Source organism: Dermacentor albipictus, chromosome 1 (genome assembly GCF_038994185.2).
Source record: "Dermacentor albipictus isolate Rhodes 1998 colony chromosome 1, USDA_Dalb.pri_finalv2, whole genome shotgun sequence".
NCBI lineage: Eukaryota > Metazoa > Arthropoda > Arachnida > Ixodida > Ixodidae > Dermacentor > Dermacentor albipictus.
Window position 1 is genome coordinate 381,552,105 of NC_091821.1, and position 22,490 is coordinate 381,574,594.

Below are 22,490 nucleotides of genomic sequence, written 5' to 3' on the forward strand. Positions count from 1 at the left end.
AAAACTCACAATGATTATGCACGTTCGCAATGACTGACCGATTGCCTCGCCGTATTTACGAAACTACACATAAGCAAAGTCTGCCCGACTCTTGGCCAATCCCCGCGAATGGGTAAGCGCCAAGCTCATCAAGGACATCATCATCATCATGTGACTTCTTGAAGATGTAGAAAGACAAAGCGTAAAAAAATATAATAATAACGTCAGAGAACGTCTTCAGCTATAGGTTAGACAAATACATTGCCAGTCGTTACCGTGGTAACCGTGGTAACCGAGTTCCCTCTGGCAAATTTTGTAGGAAAGTCTATGCACGACACGAAAATGTTTCATCGTCGTCCACCTCTCTAGGCGCGAAGCTAGGGACCCGGTAAAAGGACGAAATTGCGACGATCGAGTAACACCGCCATGAGAATCTAAGCTCTTCAGATCGCATAAATCGTCTGAACAAACAAGTTACCCGCGTCAGCGCCAGCGGTACCTTCTTCGTGTGCTGCGACTGTCGTTCAGCGCTTGTCGCGCTCCAGCGAGAGACCACCGGAGCACGTTCAGAAGAAGACCGGAGCTTCACGTCCGCCGCCAGCCCGTTGCCCTTGTGACAGGTGAGCGCACGTCGCGGTAATTTTGTTTGTTTGTTGCTTCTGCGCAGCATGGCCGGCGCTTGCTCTTTCATTCGACACGTAAGCATGCATACGCAGCGATGTAAGCAGTCACTCCTTGCCGCCCTATTGAAGTCTAACCGACTAATACGGGTTATTCTTGTCACTGTTTCACCCACTGTACGTTGTTGATGACAAATATGAAAGGTACCACGTGCCGCAGTGAGACGTCTTCTGCATTTGCACCCAAGTTAACAAGTACCATAACTAAATTTGTCTACAAGCGTGGACGCTTTGACGTCCGTCTCACTGTCCAACGCACAACGCTCACTCGTCGCTTTGGCGAGCTTGTAGCAACCAAACGCGTGTACGACTCACATCAATTAACGATGACTGGCATACCGTCACGGATATTTATAAACGCGACAGTCATGTACACATAAAGCACATTTCTGTTATTGCAGTGGCCCATTGTTGGAATTAGGGACGTGCATGTATACCAACCGACATGAGCGCTCGTCACATTTATCTCTTCACAATGTACGATATGCAAAACGCGCAAGTGTGTTTATCCTCTCAACTAGTCTGACTTAAACAAGATAACGGAACTCGGGCTAGAATCGTAAGTAAGGTGTCAGCATGCGCACTGGTGAAATCATTCCTGCCGTCTTTCGATCCTCACGGCGTCCAAGCTTTTGTAACCGTAGTCCCAGCTCGAGCCGAGTTACTAGCCGGAACGCAGCCATCTTTGTTCGGGCAAGTTAGGTGTGCGGGAAAGCCTGCTCAAATTGTACAGGGTGCCCCAGCTAATTTTAGTAAGGGTATAAAAATATGCCGATGCACTCTAAGACGACGCGACCAAATGCATGTTGGTGACTATTGTACTGAGTAAGAAACACTATTTTTTGTATTCTGCATCATTCCGTAATTTGTCAACATTAATTAGCCAACATCTGAAACAACGCAGTTAGGCAAAAAATATTCCAATTATAAAGTTGTAGTACGCTTTGCAAAACATCCGATTTGACAGTTTCTAACTTTGTATGTTGTAGGCATTAGTGTTTTCTCACTTACTGCAGATTACCGTGAAATAAAAGAAATAAATACCACGTTACATGTCCGCTCGCGCGCCGTGATTTCAGCGCTCCCAAACGCTCGGCGTACAAACCAACATGGCATTTAGCCGGATGTGCTGCCGCTGCGCCTGCTTATCGCTATCATGAACCGCCGCGAAGGAAGCACATCGGTGGCATAAATGCCACTGACAACGCCTCCGTCAAATTCCTGCCGCCTTTTAAGCGGCAGCACGTCCTGCAAGATGTTATGTTCGTTTGTACGAGAAGCGCTAGCCGCGCGCTAACTTAATCTTCACAAATTACGGAATGAAGCAGAATGCAAAAAAATTGTGTGGCTTACTCCATACAATAGTCAGCAACATGCATTTGGTCGCGTCGCATTAAAACGCGTTGGCATGATGTTGAACTCTGGCTAAAGTTAACTGGTACATGCTGTATATCCCAGCCTGCTGTAAGCACTGTAGTTCAACGTGTGTCACTAATGTCCAATATACCCACAAGAACATGTGGCACACGCACATGCGCTCAATGGCAGAACAACACACACACAGTCACATACCCGCGCAAACATGCGCGTGCGCGCACGTACATGAGGGGCCAAACTGTTATTTAGGAAGTCTGTTCCATTCTGCGCGATGTCCTTCATACCTCGTATAGCTGTGTTGACTGGGTGTCTACCGGATTTACCAAGCACCCCGTTTTACCAAGCATGCTATTTTTGAGCGTAAGAATACTAGCTTTGCCATGCACCACTTATGGGAATACCAAGAGTATCACTTATGGTTCTTCGTTTGTCAGTGTTTCCACGCCCCAAGATTGCGAACGTGTGAACAGCCGCAGCCGTAGCACAATTGGTAGTGGAGCTTACGCATAATGCGGAGGTTGTGGGTTCGGTCCCCACTGGTGGCGAGTTGCTTTTCTCGTCCACTTTCCTTACCGTCCCTTTACCTTATCACTTCTACACTCCAATTAAAAATTAAAATTTCTTTGGCTTCATTATCTGTCGGATTCATAGGGGTTTGGCTTACGAAAGTTGGGCCCCGCAGCTACTCTTCTTCTTGTTAATATGAAGATGAGCTAACAATAATTTGTGATGTTGTGTCCACGCGTACGTGCTTAAAGCAGGGAGAGATATGCACCTACCGTCTCTAAAAGCTTTACACGCACAATAACGCACGGAAAATAAGATAATTAAGCCGGAGTAATAAGGCTGTACACGAGCGCGCGTGAGTGACCATGTAATGTAACACAGGAAAGTATATGTAGATAATGCTGTGGACAACGGGCAGCGCATTTGGTGACGTGAAACTCAAGCTTCCATCATTGCGACTTGAAGAGTTCATGTTACGTCCTTTCAGCCACCAGATGGCGCCACCATAATGTACACAAAAGTTTGCGCCCTGTGGGGCTTATCTTGTCCCACAACAATAAACGACATCTGCCTTGCCTGCGTTTCCTATCTTGAAAAGTCTGCGCTCGCTACTTTCCCGTCGAGAATGCTATGCCACATTGATAATGCGCATGCCATAGAGTTTCCTACAATAATTACTAGAAGGAACTCTGGCGCTATAATCGTTCAGCCATCATGGGAATGATGGGAAGTCCTTTTGGGTTCAGACGTTATTGTGGCTTTGTTTATTACGCTTTGTATGCCCTCATTGTCGTAAATTTCAGACCAATCTATACTTTTCGAAGTGCAGAAGATGCTGCGAACACGCATGGTCGCTACTAATTGCAAAAGTTCAGCTTGTCGAGGTGGTCGAATCGAAACGCGTCGAGCGTTTCAAGGCACTGGCGTGCCCGCGATTAATTCATGAGGGCGTTTTACGGCGCCTGTCGATGTAATTGTTTCAATATCGGGCTTCTGTGCTTAGAGGTCCTGTGCTCGAATCTTACCGTCGGTCAATTTTAATAATGTTTATATAACTGTTTATTACGTAGCACTTCGTCGAAAACGACGAGTTTACAGTCGCGAAGCCGTTTCATGCCAGAAGGACGAAGCTTAGGCAAATCCATGTACTTCCCAAAGTTCCCATGCTGTCTGAACCGCCCCCATTAGAGCTCCCGCAGATACTAGCGCCAGAGTTCCCTCTAGTAATTACTTCATGAAACTCTATGGCACATGCCGTTCCTGACCTGGAAGTACGGGGTGTGCAGCGTTAAGAAAATGAAAGTCGTGCAAAATAGATTACGATTATTGTTGTGTGACAAGATAAGACCCTAACGGTGCAAACGTTTAAATAGTGTAGGTGATCAGAGTATGGACGCTCCAACAGAAATATCAGGACGCGAAAAATAAAAAAAAGCTAGAACAAAGGAATACGCATCGACAGGACGGGCACCCCGCACATTTTCAACATTAGCTGCTCGAGCCGGACCTTGACGTTTTATTGCGATTGCAATTACGTGGACACTCCAGGCGCATTTTCGCCGTCGCCGTCGCCGTGATGTTCAGTATAAAGTCCAAGGGCAATAATACAGCCGTCGCGCGCCGTATGCTGTACGTGCGAGTGAAAGCGTGCGAGGGCGAGCCGACGTTGGCGGCTCAATCTCACACGCACAAGAGAAGAAAGCAGGGAGGAAGCGCGCCGTCTTTCGTCGCGCGCAGGGAACCGGAATGAAGGTATGTAAGGGGGCCGCTGTACTTCGGCAGCAACTGTATAGGGACGGTCGCACGCGATCGCGCGGGCTTTATCTTGAAAGCGATCTACTTTCGGGGCAGAGGCTAGATCGGTCGACGGCTGACAGCTTTGCGTGTGCTGTGTTCTTGCCGCTCAGTTTGCACTGAAGCGATAGACAGCACGAAGATCACTTCGGTCGCTGCTGCTGCCCCGCTTCCTGACGCCAGCGTTTTGACAGCGAGTGTACACGGTAATTCAATGTGATGTGTGCACGTTTGCCTGTGCGCACTGACACCATAGTTGTTAATTTAGTTAGTGAGCGAGTGTTCACAAGATTATACGGCCGATATTGCTACTGTCCTTAATTAGTATGACTGTCTACCAACTGATACTGCATGCGATGCTCCGCCTTTCGGGCGAAACTGCGACTTTTTTTTTTCTTTCCAGGATGGCTTGGAACCCAAAGGCACTGATCGACCCGGTCAAACCTAAGAAGGATGACCAAAGTAAGGCGCAAGTTTTTCTCTTTAGTGCTCGGTAAACTGCAATGTCTTCCTTCTACGCTCTTTCGACGAGCTGTATCTACCTTATACAGAACATGCTGCACCAGGAGTTCACTATGTGCACAATGTAATCTTTGACTGGTGTAAGAGTTGGGGTCAGGCGTGTAAAAAGGAGTACCTGGCCCATGCCGTCGTCCGACTCATCCACGCTAAGAACGTTGTTGAAGGAAGGAACGTGTTCTCATCGAGAACGAAGAGTACGACGTTTATTTAGAGTATCTGCATGAAGAGTGAAGAACGTTACATCTGATAAGTCTAGCATGACTGAAGTGAAGCATACTCAGGAGCCGAAAACGTTTGCTTAAACCCCCTCTGTCTTCCATAGATCCCTAGGCAAGGGAAACTGCCGTCCAACCTTCTTCCAGTCGGAGCATCCGAAGTCGTTGAAGGACCCGCGTTGAGGGCGAGTGTTCACACACTCACTCCCGCACCTTTGTTCACTGAACGCACAGAAAGGAGGGGAGCCTCGTAGGCAGGGATTGTCACGCTTGAGTCAAGCTGGCGCGTCTTGGTTCCTGGGATGACTCCGGAGTTAGATGGGGCGTTTGTCAAACGACCATTGCGGTTACCGAGGTTCGAGAGGAAATGCCTTAGAACAGCCATACAGCCTTCTCCAGGAGTTTTCTTGCTCCTATTGACGCGTAAAGGCGACAGTGAACCAACAAACGATACCCGGTCCGTCATACATGTCTCGCCTTACTGTCGCCGCACGCCTGTTCAAAGAGGACGTATTGTTGGCTTCACGAAGCGATTCGTTGCAGCGGAGCAGGAGAGGCTAGAAGGTCACTGTCCCCGCTGGCTAATCGTAACACTAGTGACGCCGAGGAATAGTGCTACTGTTGCTATTGTTGATGTTTAATCTACAGTGCACTATATTAGAGGGACCCGCCGTGGTTGCTCAGTGGCTGTGGTGTTGGGCTGCTGAGCACGAGGTCGCGGGATCGAATCCCGGCCACGGCGGCCGCATTTCGATGGGGGCGAAATGCGAAAACACCCGTGTGTTTAGATTTAGGTGCACGTTAAAGATCCCCAGGTGGTCGAAATTTCCGGAGTCCTCCACTACGGCGTGCCTCATAATCAGAAAGTGGTTTTGGCACGTAAAACCCCAAATATTATTATTACTATATTAGAGGGAACTCTTGTTCATTATACGTAGTTCAATCGCTTTGTCCAACCTTCAGCAGCCCCAAAGGTAGCCATTTCAGTATGTCTCGTATGTCGCCTTCATAGGGGTAAGCTGCAAGGCGAGTAAGCGCCAGAGTCGTATCCCATCGCTTCCTCCAGGAGATGATACCTCCTCATGGCCCTCGAATACATAACCTGCGTGAGGTGCTGGGTGTCCTTATACTGCAGCGTTCACATAATAATTGTACTGCACAGGCCCCTACGCCGCGGCAAGGCTGAAATGCCAGAATGGTCGATCGATCGCGACCGATCAATCAATCAATCAATCAATCAATCAATCAATCAATCAATCAATCAATCAATCAATCAATCAATCAATCAATCAATCAATCAATCAATCAATCAATCAATTAAGTATATCATTAATAAATAATTGATTGATTGCTTAATCTATCTATCTATCTATCTATCTATCTATCTATCTATCTATCTATCTATCTATCTATCTATCTATCTATCTATCTATCTATCTATCTATCTATCTCACTGCTCACTGCACACGTAACACGCTCTTGCAATTTTTTTCTTGTTCTGTAAAGCGTGCTTTTCCTTGCTATTATAACCTGTGAGGGAAAGACAAACTATTACAGCGCGTGAGCGAAAGTGGCAAGAAAAAAATATTTGTTATACGTGAGTAACTCTACGTCGCTGTTGCGAAAAACAAGCTTCAGATTTTCTTTGTTCTTGAATAAAAATTGCTCACACGCCCACCCGAGTATCCATGCTTTAGCTGTACATAGAGGAAAAGGAAGCGCTAACGGGCATAATAACGAAGCCTTGGTTACACAGCGTTGTTTGGCATGCTTTAAGTAGACAGCTAATTGTATAACAGCATCATCTGTTAAGAGCGCTTCCAGCAAAAACCAGTGTTTTGTTTCCGTGTTAACCACATTCGAGCCTCATGTTGACCTGTACCTGGCACGTTGCAGCTCCCGCTGTCAAGAGCCTATCAACGCTCGTCTGCGTGCGACTTTCGGCGGAACGCCGCAGGCAGACGAGAAAACATAGAGAAGCGATACTTTGCAGGAACCGCGTGTTTCTGTCGTGTTATTATCTTCTCCTGAGCAAAGCTGAATTTCCCGAGACAAGCACGTTACGCGTTACAGCCCGCACTAGCATCTGCCTCGTTTTGAGGAATAATGGCGGTTCTCTTTTCACTGGTGTCCCGCGCAATGTTGGCCCAAGTCATCATAATGTGGTAGTAGATTTTTTGCTCGGAAAATTAACAGAAATCAGCAGATCCTTTATGCTGTCGAAAGTAGTACTTTATATGTAGTTTTTGGGTCCAGTGCTTATTGTTAGTTCTACAGTGTGCTATCTTCGCAGCAGTAGCACAATACGATGATCTCCAACATTCCTAGCGCAGGGCGTGGTTTGAAAAGGCACACGGCCCACAGCGTATCTGTAGCGTCATAACTACTTAAAAGAGGCCCTGTTCCAACCTTCAATTGAGTTTTGGAGGAGTCTCAGATGACTTCTGCTATCTGAACTTTGAAGAAGTGTTCAGCGTGTATTAGACTACGCTTACGCCCCGCCACCACTCCCCCCCTTCCCGGAAGAAAAGATAATGAATCGCTCGTGCGCGGCAAATGTTAAGCGCCTTTTAGTGTCACAAGACCTACTGATAAGTGAGTAGCTGTGGCAGCACCGAAATTCACGTGTTGCGCCCTGCAGATGCGGACAAACCGAAGCCGGCGGCCTCCAGCTCGGGGGCGCCACCATCCGCAGCGCAGGCGACGCCCGAGGTCGTGGAATCCCCAGGCGAGATGCGCGGACGCGATGACTCCTCTGTTCATGATGCAAACAAGGGGTAAGGCGCGCAGACGCGGACACAAGAGAAGAGAGGTTGACAACACGAACGCCGACCACTAGTCGACGTTCGTGTTGTCTATACATCTCTTGGGTCCGTGTCTGCACGCCTTACCCCTTGTTTACATTATGTATCCTCACTAACTAGCTCAGCTTTCTGTCGTTCTAAGCTCCTCTGTTGTGCGGCGTCTAGTTTTCGTCTGGAGTATGAAGCACAGATGCTTCTCGTAACATTTCTCCATCGGTGCGCGAGAACATCGGCTCTCTGGACTGTTGCGTGTGGCCGCAAGCATAGAGTTTCTCACTATAACACCTAGAGGGTAATCTGGCGCCACCGTCTATGGGAGTTTCTTAAGGGGCCACCGTGCCGTTATGGGAATGACGGTATATATGTCTGCGAGGCTCGTGTTGGCTGGTGTTGTAAGAGGCTTCCTCTAAAACGTGGATATGGCTACGCAAATAACGCGTTCTCAAAGTAAAATCTTCATAAAATGTTTCCATTCACGCATATTACATCTTTACTCACCCACGATGCATGACCAAGCGAAGAAAAGCAAGGACCGACGACCAACTGTTTCAAAGCGAGCGCGAACCTTGTCGTCTGTCCTCCAACTTTAGCGGCCCGCTGATACTTTTTACGTAACACGTAGTCGTACACACAATAACAAGTTCTCATAATTAAACAAAACATGTTTTCGCGTAATAATAAAGCTAAAACAGCTTTTCACGTGCTGTTCTAGTAGAAAACGAATAATTGTGACAGACGGAACGGTACTTGCCAAGCGCGTTTTCAAGGTGTCCTGTCTCTACGAGAACGATGCCAGTCCGAATCCACAATATACCGGCAATCCCATGCATACCACAGCGCAGCAGCGCCAGATTTCCCTCTAGGTAATGTAGTGAGAAACTCTATGGCCGCAAGTCACGCGCGGCGCCGCCATCGTTCATGCTTTGGAGCCCGTGTTCGCGGAGCACTCGCGCATTGCACCCACGAAGCTACGATAGATTATTTCGAATAGCACACGGACATGGAAAGAAAACAACGAAAGGCATATAGCGCCCACGTCCTTGCGCTGTTAAATTTTTTTCACCATGGTATACCAACAGGGCCGAATTGCTGCGGCCACGAAGCTATACGCTTACCGCATATGCTACTTCACGAATCGCTTCGCAACTTTTCTCGGTGAAGGGGCGTTGATTTCTTTACTCTATAAACTCTGCAATTCCCAAAGTATCATACATACTACGCTGAGATTGATACCTCAAAAGTCTGATATTAAACACGGGAAACTTAACCCATAGCCTATAATAGCAATTTTATATACGCTGGAGCGAGTTTTCCGTTGTCAATAATTCAGCAAATCAATTATTAATAAGTTAATAAGTAAACAACTACTATGCTAATGAAGCTTTCACGCGTGTAACATTTCATTATCATATATATATATATATATATATATATATATATATATATATATATATATACTATCCATGGCAAGAGAAACGAAGTGAAGAAACTGTTGTTTAATTGATGTAGAACTGTGTTTGGCTTTACACGGTAAATGTTCGCGAACACGCCTGTATAGTTTTCAGCATGCAGCCTATAGCAATACGGCGTGGTAACATTGGCACCTCTCGTGCGCTGCGTCCCACCGCCGATGCAGAGGGTTTCGGCTCGCGAGTGCCGCCGCCCCCCGGAGGAGGTTCGACTTGGGATCCGACCAAGCAGCCCCGACGGCCCAGCATCGCCGTCTTCAAGCCCGAGGCCTTCGAGGACGCCCTCGCCGGATTCAGTGAGCATTCGCCCACTGGCCGCGAAATCTGTGGGCTTACAGCAGTTACTAAAGTGACTTCGGCGCGTCGGGATCAAAAAGTTTCAGCTCTTCTAACTAGGAGCTATAGGAGACGTTAAAAATGGAGGAAAAAACTGGTCTAGATGGAACTCGCCGTCGCGTTCCACGTCTCTCGGCCACGTCAGTATGAGGCACCCACCTGTTTTGGTAACTCGGAGCATGCGGCTGGACCCTGGTGTTTCTAATCTAGCTATGCGTGGCGAAACCGAATGTACAGGGGCTTTCCAAACATTTTTCCCCCCAGAAACACGGACAAGCGGAAAGTTTGTAAGTGCGTCGTCTTTAGTCCCGTCAAGCAAAAAAAAAATAATAATAATAAATAAATAAATAAATAACTTTCATTTCTTAATGCACGTGGAGTGCGAAAGCGGTGCAACTGGAACAGGAAAACGTTTGTTTGACATCGCTGAACACGGAAACGACCGCGATGTGATCTCGCTCACTCGTCCCGTATATTGGGTAGCTCATTGCTATGGCGTGTTTCTGTCTTTCCTTACTTCCCGCGCTGTGGTTTCGATAGTTGCACTACTCTAAAGAAAACGCTATAGCGTCAAGGTGAACTGCGGCTTCGTGACGTATTGCAAGGGTGGCGGGAGAAATGCGCGCTATTGTACAGCAGCAGCCACGCACTGAGTGCTATTGTTATGCTGCAGAAAACTCACAATTTTTTTTTTTTTGGTCCGTGTCGAAGGATGCACGAAGTGCCAACGCTCGCTCGAGCTGGTGCCAGTCACAATTATACAGTGCTGACTGCAGCTCTCCCACATGGTTATCCAGAAGGTAATATGACATTTACATGCAGTTACAATGACAGACCAATATGCTAGCCTGCAAATCACGCGTGAAGGTGAAAAAGAAAGGAAAAGAGGAGGAAAAAGTTCGGGGTTTGTGACGGGAGCGCTTATATACAGTGGTCCGCAAAGGGGACCTGCAAGATGCGTTAGGTACGTCTGATGCTTCGCATATGTACTGCGAGTTGCTTGAGTCATTGACTCACAGCACAGGGCCTACTAAAGTAGAAGTCGCTTGCGTCGCACATCCTGAAGTCTTATGAAACAGACGTTCGTCGACATATTGTCCAAACCTGTACCTCATTTCTGCATTATCTGGCTACCTTTCTCGCTGTTCATTAAGGTGAGATTGTTGACATCATTGGACGTGGTCATAAAACACGATTTCTGCTTAAAGGCTCCAACGCGGTAATCGTGGCTTGCTTGTCTGTTGCTTTTGTCTTTCAGAGCCGAAGAAGCAGCAAAGGCGTGTGTAAGTTGGAAACATTGTTTTGTACAATAAGACTGACAAGAAAATCGTACCACAAGCTCACTCCCAAGCATGCCAGCTGAGGTTTAAGATTTGATTAAAAAGCAAGAAGCAAAGCAAAAGAGAACGCGGTGCACTATATCGACGATAGGCAGTGTTGTGCTGTGGGTTCTTCCGTCCATGTGCTCACTGCTCCCCACTTAATTGTTGTGTCCTCGCGGATGCTCTGTACATTTAGGATTACGGTGTCTGAAACGATCAGGCGTTAGCGCATGGCAATATATATATATATATATATATATATATTCTTTTTTTTCTCAGGATTATGCGCATTAGTTTTGTATACATGAACTAGTGAACAAAACACTCTCGTTGTCGGATTATTTTCTTTCATCCGCTCGCACCAACCATCTTTGTCGGCTGACGAAAATTATCGCAATTCACTGGACGGCACGAGTATGGAATGACGCTTTGCAATTCTGCAATACCGCTCTGACGAGTTCACGCGGCATCATAGTTTTTCACCAAATCGACGGCGTCACGAGCGTTCATGAAAAAAAAGGCTGAATAATAAACAATTTGTTTAGCTGCCGTGTACAAGCAGATGCAAACGCAGCGAATTATTCACGGAGATGTTGGAGCCGGACGACTGTTGTAATTAACCAATTTTGCAAGTGCTTCTTCGGCTACTTTCCATCTATTTTGATGAATCTTGCGGAAAATACGGGCAGCAGCTGGCGCGCGAAGTTCTAGTACGTCCTCTATGCAGAAGAGGGACAACGCATTAGCCACGCTCGACGTAATGTGCATGCAGACGCTGTACGCAGTGCGTCGCAGCTGACTGCAGACGCTAAGTGACTTGTCTTCCCACTCGGGAATTTTGCATTTCTGACGACGTAGACATGCCTAACGAATAGAAGAGCGCGCAACTTTACAATACGCATGCAAAACATGGGCAATAAATGTATCTCGTCTTAAAATTCAGGCCCTGCGTTCAGAAACAACTCGTCACGCTTATGTCTGCGAATGCGGCCGTCTGCAGTACAGCCGAACCTGAATATAGCAAAGCTTGATAAAGCGAATTATTCTTAATGTAGAACAAGCGAAGCTTACGGACCGATACCCACGTAAAATCATCGAGTTTCATACAATTATTGTAGGAAACTATACGCGTAAAATTACTGCCTCCTAACGAACCGGACAGTGAACATATCCAACTCAGGGCATCCCAACAAGAAGCCATAAAAGCCGCTTGCATGCAGGCAACGCAGGGTTCAGTGTTGCTGCCGCAGTGGATGTGCTGCGCCGGCACTGTGACGAAACGAGGGACTGAAGCGGAGTCTATACGATTCCGAGGCTATACACACGCTGAGAAACCAACGTTTATTTCCTGATACATCGAACTATATTTAGCGCGTAAGCCTGTTCATTCTAACCGGGTTCGACTGTACATAACAAAAACTGCACCAGTGTATCGCTGCTATTAGTTTGCAACTGACATCTATGCCATGGATAGTACCACGTACCTCGACGCTGCTATCGAGGCAGCGTCGATACTATGGGCGGTGCCTATAGACTTCATTTGCGGCGAAGCACGCCGAGAGTCGGCACATTTTCTTTCGCTCTCTGTTTCACGTCACCCGAAACACAAAGAAAGAAAACCATGGCTTCGGGTGCAGTTTAAGAAAACAAAATCTTGACTGTTCAAAGCAGGGGCCAGGTGGTCGCTGAAGCCAACGCGCATCGATGGCTACGTGAACACCCGGCTGCGCCGATTTGTACCAACAGCGTGCCCTACAGCTAAGTCGTAGTTATGCAAATTGTTGTTCTCAATTAGCTCACACATTAACCAGCACACTGAAACACACAGTGCGACAAAGCGCCATGAGGATGCGTCAACACTTTCAACCAACGTGCGACGTGCAAGGCTGTATACGTCGTACGAGAACGTGTTGTTCGTTGACCAGGCGCCACGATCAATCTTGGAAAATTAGTTTTACGCTGGCAGCGAGGCTACATTAATCCGTTCACACGAACATAGCCGAGAGCCTACTAACACTACTATTAACACTATACACGCCATGGCTTAGCCGTGGTGACAGACAGTAAACACCGTCAAATTTCCCTATGTTGCCATATTCGACATCTTCTCAGCTCCGATTGGCCCACAGGGCTGCCACGGCACCTCTGATTGGTTGAAAATACCTCCATTGCGCTGAGTGTGATGGCGTCAAAGACCCTGAGTCTGTCTTAGAGCCGCTTCGCTGAGTGCGGCTCGTTGCTGCAGAAAATAACGTTCCACGCAGGCACTTCGACGTGACGCCCGGCGAGCTGGGCATGAACCCGCCGTCCATCGCGTGGTTCGTCTGTCTCACCTTCACCATGTTCTCGCTCACGCTGGCCGTGCTGTTCATCGCCTACTACGTCAACAGGCCAGGTGAGACCCACGCACATACATACACCGTCGTCCCCGTTTGCTTGCCTCCTCCTCTGGATAGATGGATGGAAATTATGAGCGTCCCCTTTGGAACGGGGCGGTGGGTTGCGCCACCAAGCTCTTGCTATTATACTGGCTAATGTCCTACCCAGGTTAAACAATAAAAAAATTACACTATGAACTCCCCCAACCAAATTTTCTGATCCCCTATTGCGAACTGTGCTTTTGTACATCTCCGTTTTTTTGTCGTTTCCCTATTTTTTCTTCCACCAATCCTCCAATCGCCTCTTACTAATGCCTCTCTTTATTATACCTCAGCGCCAGTTGCGATGCTGAGCACGAGGTCGCGGGTGCGATCACGGTCGCGGCAGCCGCATTGCGAAAGTGGCGGAAAGCAAAAAAACGCTACGCCGTGGGTGCCTTAATAAAATGCAAAGAGAGAGCACGCAGCGAGACGCCGAAGAACGACGCCACTAAGCCACCGTTTATAGATCACTAAGCAACACTAAAACGTCGTCATGACGCTCCGAGATTTGGTTACGCGTGGTGTGCGCGAGCCGCCCGATCTCGGAGGCCATGGTATAAACGGTCAATTTACGCAGTCTGGTACCCACGTCGCTGCACAAGCTGACTCACCATCGAGTTCCTTCTTTGAACGGCCTCGCAAAAATAAAAAAAATCACATGAAAAGGTTTTTTATTTGCGTTACGGATGTACAAAACTTTCTTTGTTTCTTTAATTTAAAGAAAGTTCTCGAATTTTCCGTGAAGTAATAATCAACTGGTCTTGGCAGGGTCCTACGTGCCGCCTGTCACAAACGTCACCAAGAAGCCCACAATACGTACGTATAATATGCGTGCATGCTGGAAACTGGAATGTTGAATATTTGTATGACACAACCTTGCTGACGTTCTTTACTATGTTGCTATGACCGTTATCTAAAATACCGTTGCCTCCGCATCTGTGTGTAGTATCACAGCCTAGGCCATTATACATTACAGTATACCATATACGTATACAATGCCCAGATGCAGTATAATAAACGTGAATAACTGATTGCCTTAAATTATTTCTACGATCAATGTCATTCCACAGAAGGAATTTATGTTCTATAAACACTATATGCGCTAGACCAATAGGAAATGTCTTAATCATAACGCAGCAGTTAAAGGCTATCATAACACATCCTTATATCTATCAGCAGAATTTTCGGTGACCACGCGCTTTGAATATATGTCGCAAAGATCTGTTCACGAGACAGATATCGTCGCTGCTTACGTACACAGCCAGAAAAGTCTGCAATGTGGTGTTGCGTACAAAGCTTCGGGTCACATTGTACTAGACTCTGAGGCGCGCGTGCGTAGGCTAGGCCGCTAAGGAACTTCAGTTATATCCCCTGACATTCACTACAAGGCAAACTTATTTGAGGTCAGAGGTACATCGATGCGGCAGGTGGTCGGCACACTTTTTCCCTGAACTGTACAACTGTACATAAAATCTGACTAATTGACGTGCGCCGCTTACTTCCTTTATTTTTCAATATAATATCGCAATATGGACACTCCAGGCGCATTTCTATCGTCGCCATGAGGTTCCGTATAAAGCCCAAGGGCGCTAATAATTGTTGTTGCGCGCCGTATGCTCTGTGTGCGAGTGAAAACTTGCTGGGGTGAGCCTGCGATCGCGGCTCAATCTCGCGCGCGCAAGGGAGGAAAGCGGGGAGGAAGCGTGCAGTCTTCCGTCGCGCGCCAAGCTCCGGGGGGAGGGCGCTCTACTCCGGGCCGCCACGCGCGCGCGCCCGGGCCGTTGTATCTTGAAGCCTACGTGCGACGGGGCCAGAGTCCGCCGCACGCTGATCTCGCCGCTTAGTTCGCGTTGATGCGAGACGCGGCACGGAGGTCAATTCGCTCGCTGCTGCTGCCGCGCTTCCACACTCCAGCGTTTTGACAGCGAGTCTCCGCGGTCATCGACTGATACGCGTGTTCGTGTTTGCTTGTGCGCGCGTGAGACCTTGCTTGCTAATTTAGTTAGTATGCCTATGTTTACAAGTTTATACGGCCGATAAAACAACTATCCTTACTTCATATAGCTATCCACTAATTTGCTATCGCAATTGATATGCTTCGCCTTTCGGGCGAAACTGCGACTTCTTAAAGCGAAGCTTTGTTTACCCCTTCCTTCGGCTCTCCCACTGCTGCTACTGTCTGACACACCGCGTCGGGGGTAGGTTTAGAGCGTGTGCATACATGACAGGAGAGAGAGAGGAAAGGCGACACGAGCAACTCGTTTGGACCCCACCGCGTCGAATGTGCACAATTCCCTCTGGAGCTCCCTGGGTGTCGCCACATTAGGCTCTCGACAGCTCTAATTATCCGTGAACCCCCTCGAAAGCATTGCAGAAACTGCAGCGCTTCCCTTTCTACTAACGTGCAAGTCCAGAGGGGACGTAGATATAACTGTAGAGAGGAGAGGGGGGGGGGGAATAGGCAGTTCCCATACAAGGGAGGGAGAGGGAAGGTGACGTGAGAAGGCAAGGAAACACTACTACTATAGACACAACGGTTGCGGGGAAAATGGATAAGCTTAAAGCGCCCCTCAACAGGTCTGACCATTTTGAGCTGACAAGCGCAGAGCATAAACTGCGTGAGAACGAGCGTGTCTGCAAAGTATTACATCGCTACGCGCCGCGGAAAGATCTGAAATTACAAACCGAACGCCCTTCTTCCTTCTCCTCGCGGCCGCCGCGCTCCAATCCGGAGGATGGCGTACTCGATGCCCGTGACGTATGTGTGATGCGATCCTCGAGGTCCGGAATGGGAGAACGCAGGGAAGGAATTTCCCTTGCGAAGGCTAGACGGGGCGAGTGGAGAGGGAGTCTCGCTATGCAGTGGAGTCCGCCTGCTGGAATCATGGGCTCGCGGCACTGAAATATTTCTATCTCGGCTATTAATAAGCCGACTTGAAAAATTTTTTGCGGCAGAGCGCTCCCTAGGGGAGACGTAACAACTTCCAGCATATAACCAAAATTTGCTATGGGGCCTGGCGAGGAGCCCTTTAAGTTTAAGGCACGGTACAGTACGTACGTTCCAGCTATTTATGAAAGATAAACGCCATGCAACTATGTCAAGCGCACAAATTACGCAGGGCGTGCAAAAGCAGAGCCGCATTAATTAAAGCGAACCCCAGGGTCCAAGCGACACTACGGAAGCGGTCAATCGTCAAATCAACACTTCTGTGCCCGCCGCGGTAGCTTTGCAGCTATGGCATTGCTAGAGGTGGCGGGCTTGATCCCAACCGCGGCAGCCGCATTTCGACGGGGGCGAAATATAAAACGCACGTGCACTTAGATTTTGGCGCACGTCAAAGAGCATCACGGTGTCAAAATTAATCCGGAGTCCGCGACTACGGCGTGCCTCATAATCCGATTGTGGTTTTGCCACGTACAGGCCCATAATCCAATTCAAGTTTAATACTTTTGCCACGATGCGATGTGCCATATGAGGCACTCACCAGTGACAATGCTCAACATTCTCGGAGGTTATGAAATATGGCGCACAACAACGCCTCAAGCAAACACCTCTCCGTGTGTTCTGTGTACTATGCAGACAAACAGCAGTGGTGCACGCAATGTAACGTTTAACATCAACTCACCACTCTCATGTTAGACCAAATGTTGAAGAAATGTCATTCTACCTGAACCGAAGCTTCCAATACCAAGCTCAGCGTGACGAAAGCGGTGACGTCAAAATCAGTCTTGCTCGAGAGCATCCGCATTAGATTCTATGGCAATTGGGCAAGGTAGTACGATGTCATGTATCGAAGTGCGCATGCCTTGTGCTATCTAGGAGGCACTGGTTTACCCACTAAACTGGCAGCATGCCACGGTGCACCCTTGGGCTGCAGTCAGTGAGATCTACACCTTCGAGAAAACGCACTCAACGCATGCACCGATACAGGCCACCATGTTGGCTGTTCATATAGTTTAAACTACCCTAATGAGCAAACCCATAAGCCCCATATCCAATAATCTCGTATGCATATTATGGGGGTCAAATGTCAAAACCCGTACGTTCCCATATATACTGGAGACACCACTATGTGCTATATGGGAGCATGTGGGGTTTTATATGGGACCCCCATCTGTTCATATTGGGTTATTGGGGCTTAGTGTAGCACCAGAATTATGTTGTTCTTCGCTTGTAGTTCGGCGATCAGGCTTTATGCCAAAACACGAGCATACGATACTATTTTATTCAAATTACTGTTTTCATATTGAAAAGGGGGAGGCTCAATCGGTAGCTATTTCTTCACGAAATTTGATTGATAATGTTCTGAGGCAACACGTGAGCTACATAGCTGTCGCAGTGGGGCGCTCCAGATTGACCCAGAGTAAGGTCCCTGGACTTTAACCCAAAGTAAAGGGGTTTTAATCCAGCGTTCTGATCCTGACTAAAGCTTCTGTATTTCTCTGTGGCATATTCCGACTTCTCTAATACATAGAAGCCTTAATCCTGAATGGAGTCCTGCATAGGGCTCCAGTCATATACAACACTAATGCTCACTGTATATTGGAACAGCAACTATCATCCTGACCACTTAATTTATTTAATGTGTGCCTATAATGTGTACCTATTATAGGTATACACAAGTGTTTCTGCATACAGCCCGCATCTGGCTTTTACGGTAATGCTTATGCACAGAGCTGGGTTTTAAATATTGGCAGCAGCTTATTAATAAGGAATAGGCACAAAAACTCATAGGTACAATACCGTGGACGGCTGGGGCAAGGGAGAAACATTTCATTTTCTCCAGTTTGGCCCAAACACACCCATGTAGCAGGTTACATATGCGCTTTATTAACTACGATTTACTTTTAGATGCAGCACACAAGCAACAGCAAGTCTGGATCAGTAGAGAGCAGATAAGCAACACATTTTTTTTAGGTCACAATAACTTTTTCAGCAATCTTGCCATTGCCAATATTGCCTGCTATAGGAACTCAATTGGCTGAGAAAACTTGCTCCAAGCATGTACTTCTCTGGTGTCCTTTCAAAATCGGAAGATATCCGAAGGTGTGGTCGTAGGACTAATGAGCGGCAATTTTTTTTCATGCACAGAATTTTTCATAAAACTATGCAACAATAATAAAATCGAAGAAAGGGCCTGAAGTTATAAACTCAGCAGAAAATTCAGGAGAGTAAGCAGGAATGCTTTTGTGTCGTAATGATTCAGCACTGAATGTTAAGTGTGTTCAATATGGACGTTGATGAAAACTGTTAAATAAAAAAAATTAAATATAGCTCTGCCTCCACGGCCAGCCACTGCCTGTGCTGTTTATGTGTTTTCTTCCTATGTCCCCGTCTTTTTTGCGGTCAATATGATTTGCAGCCACTGTGTCTGTGCATTTTTGTAACTGCTGCCGAGGGGTGCATCTATTTAACTTTCTTTCCTATTACAGCAACAAAAAATGAGACCATCAAGCACCAGGTAAGTCTGCATACTCTAACTTTTCAACATACTACAATTGATCAACAGGTTTTATTTCCGATAGCTTGAACAAGTAGCATGGTGTGAAGGCTGCCAGCCAATATTTCTCTCATTCCTGACAAAAATAATTCTTATGCAGGCCCGGTACGAAGCTGGTCTTCCTGATGACTACAGTACAGATGACTCAGTTGACATCGATGTCCTTTACAAATTAAAGTAAAACTCAGTTCATCTTTTCCAACAAATGGAGTTCCTTGTCTGCCTTCATGTAACCATTCTAAAGCTGGCGTTAGGAACTATATTCCCAATGCATGTACAAAGAATAGAGAGCCTAAGATGTAATAAAAAAAACTAACCATAGCTAAACTAACTAAAATTACACTCGCATGTTCCCAGACACACTAGAATTAAACTCTCGTTACTATCTGGACATTTGTCATATAATGAGAAGCCAACAAACACTGACACCAAGTACAACATAGGGCCCTATGTTGTACTTGGTGTCAGTGTTTGTTGGCTTCTCATTATATGACTAATAAATATCGGGCCCCTCGGTTAACTCCCTTTCTTCTCGTTTATCTGGACATTTGTATGTCTCATATTCTTTGATGGCCGCATCTTTAGACGACAGCTATATGCACGGTGTCCCAGCTCTCGTCCACCAAGTTTAAAAGAAAAGTGAAGCCTCCTATACAGGTAAAACCAAATGCATGTTAGCTGCGATCTGATGAAACATCCTGTATTTATTGTTTTGCCTCATCAAATGATTTTCAATAATTAACTTTTAATTAGTATACTACAGCAGATATGTCATTACTGTGTGTTAGAAATCCTTCAACAACATCAATTGCAATTGTTTGCAGCACATTAACTTTAGCATGGCTTCTTTTTAGGCATGTTGGAAAGAACATTATTAGTAGAATATTGAACATAACAAGTAAATATTGTGGGGATGCGCGACTCTCACGCGTCCCCTGATATGTTGTTTTCTCGCATAGCTCCCATCTCCTGCAATCCCGCTTCGCCGCGTGGCCTGCGTGACGCCCGCGGCAGTCGGTCTGGTTGAGGCGCAGTACGAGAGATGGCGCGAGTGTTGCGCTGCCAACGCCGCCTCACGACGGGGTTACTTGGGGGCGCAGGGGAGAACACGCTGGGTCTTTGGCGGCGGGCCCGCGAGTGCCGCGGACGTGCCGCGCGTGCGCCGATCCATACTTCTGCGAGACCGTCTCGCGTAGCCGCCTTCGAACGCGCCACCGTTCGTGCGACCGTACACGCGAACGACCAGGCGTTGCGATCCAGCATGGGGCGATTCGCTCGTTATCCGGTCGCGGTGAGTCGGACTTCTAGATTTGTCGCGCGCCCGTCGGCATGTTTCTTGGATAGCAACTCGGCTAGCAGGCATTGATCTACGAAAGGTGCAATAAATGCCCTTGTGATTGTTTGCAGTACTGTGTTGTCGTTCCTTTGTCCCAAGAGCGGGTGTGAGAACCCCACAATATTAATAACCGAGTAATAATTGAATAATAATAAGAATTGCGTAAACCTTTTGCTCTAAGCCAAGTAGCACTAGCTAGCTCTGGCTCTACAATTATGTGATGCTTACCCCAACTGATTATGTTTAGTGTTTGTCCAGAAGTAACAGAAATACAATACCTGCAGATGCATGCACTATTAATGTTAAAAATGTCACAGTATTATTACTTTTTCAATATGACTACTTCTCATGCCAATGTAAAAATTATCTTGTTGTGCCACTACTTTCATGTAATGAAAGTCGTGACACGTTGGTACGAAAATTGTTGAGTCTTCTCATATAGACTGTTTTATAGGCGAGGAGCAATGTAGCCTCGAACCAGCGTGCCACGCCACTTTCCTCCTCGCACTGGTATGTGCAGATTACATTTTCTCCCAGCAGTAGCATGCAATGGTAGTGATTTAATTGCAAATTAGTGCGATTCTAACGTGTTCCATCGGTATTTCTGCGATGTCAGATGACTCAAGGTCGCCAGGCTACCACTCTGCTGTATTTGGCTGCAAAAATAACTTTCGGGAGGTAGCGTGCAGTGCGTCTTCAGCCACGGCGACTTCATGGAAACCGCCGCTGCTTTGTATTGCCGCCAGCATTAACATAAAGAGCTTGATGCCATTGCATGTATGTTTGGAACATTTTGCTCCCAGTGAGCGCTTGACGATGAACTCTGAACTCGGTACCGATGATTAAACTGTGATAGGAAAGAAAGGCACGTATTCGAGTCAGTCAACTATTGCAAATGGATGAAGTTATAAGTACTTTTTTTGTGCATGCACATCAAAATTATTCTGTTCAAACATGCCTTAAGATTATCATGCCTGGGAACCAACGTTCTGGTGGAATTTGACTGACGACGTATTATGAAAACGTGTGCCGACTAACAAATGGTGCGTTCTTGACCATTTTGTCACCAAAGCCACGCCTACCGTGCGTCAGCCAGCCCTAGTTCACATGGGTTCTCCTGTGCTTCCGAATCTCGCAGGCAAACTGTCGACACTGCTGATTGCACGCTGTTTTACTGCAGAAAATAAAGTTGCTGTCGCAAAGTGTAGTTCGTTTTTCAGCTCTCTCGAGTAGGTGAGGTGCCCTTGCACGCACCATTGGAGACCTAAGAGTGCATACTCTTTCAACGCGTCGCGTGCGCCTGGTTGGTCATGGCATATTTGAGGCCACTATCATAAGCTTATTTTATCCATGTTAACAGCCCTTTTGATCGAGTTATTTTAGAGTTCTTCATTTCGTAAAGCTTGATTCCCGGGTGCCAGATGAACAATGTTTAGAAAATTGTAACGTGAAAAATTTTGGAGCACGAAAGCTAGTAAAATGTGTTTCCTCGGAGTTTCGCAGTTAGCTGGATTGGGATATACGCTGGTGAGGCACAGCGCATGACACATGGAGACAACTCTGATAGTTGTCGCCTAAGTGATACCTTAATAGAGTTCATGGTAAGACATACAATAATAACACATTATTGCATGTATACATTACGTATCGTCAATGTTCAGACTCGACTCGCCTCCTATTTAAATCATGGGCAGAGCTGTGGGAGCACTTCCAGGCTCGTCGCCGTTCAATATTATGGCGACATTGAAGCTAACAGCTTAGTGACAACATGCCAACAAGTTTCCTTATCCAAACAACTTGTTAACACCTCTTGGGCTAGCACAAAAACTTGCCACTTGTCGACAACAGCACGCTCGCCGTGCACCTTCGAGAGCGATCCCACATACCAGCATGGCACCGTACGATAGACGGCACTGTGATCGCAAAATGGCAGCGCCCTCAATAAAACGGTCTGTTAAGAAAAGTGGCACAAACTGCATTAGCAATACATCTGTTTATCTCTCTGAAAACTAATTCCAGCTGTCCGACACAATGCTGCAACTTTTTCAACGCAACTGCTGCAAGCATGTGGAGGTGTTGTATTCCCGTGACTTCGCTCTATGAATGAACAGTTGAAGTTTAGACCTCACTCTGTTCTTTCTTACTCCCTCCTACTAAGCCTTTATTTCCTCGTCGCACTAGTATGTGTCCCCTTGATATTATTATATCAAAGTAACTCTGTTTGTTCC

The 22,490-nt window shown here is 46.9% G+C and overlaps 1 protein-coding gene across 1 annotated transcript; it reads left to right on the forward strand.

The window, feature by feature from the left end:
- The first annotated feature begins 325 nt into the window (after positions 1-325).
- Positions 326-19,132, forward strand: LOC135900340 (uncharacterized). Its single transcript, XM_065429826.2, has 9 exons — positions 326-599; positions 4,741-4,799; positions 7,716-7,802; positions 9,515-9,643; positions 10,942-10,966; positions 13,270-13,400; positions 14,194-14,241; positions 18,859-18,887; positions 19,027-19,132. Exons 2-9 carry the CDS (start codon positions 4,742-4,744, stop codon positions 19,105-19,107), a joined length of 588 nt encoding a protein of 195 aa, XP_065285898.1. The 5' UTR covers positions 326-599; position 4,741; the 3' UTR covers positions 19,108-19,132.
- Positions 19,133-22,490: the final 3,358 nt, after the last annotated feature.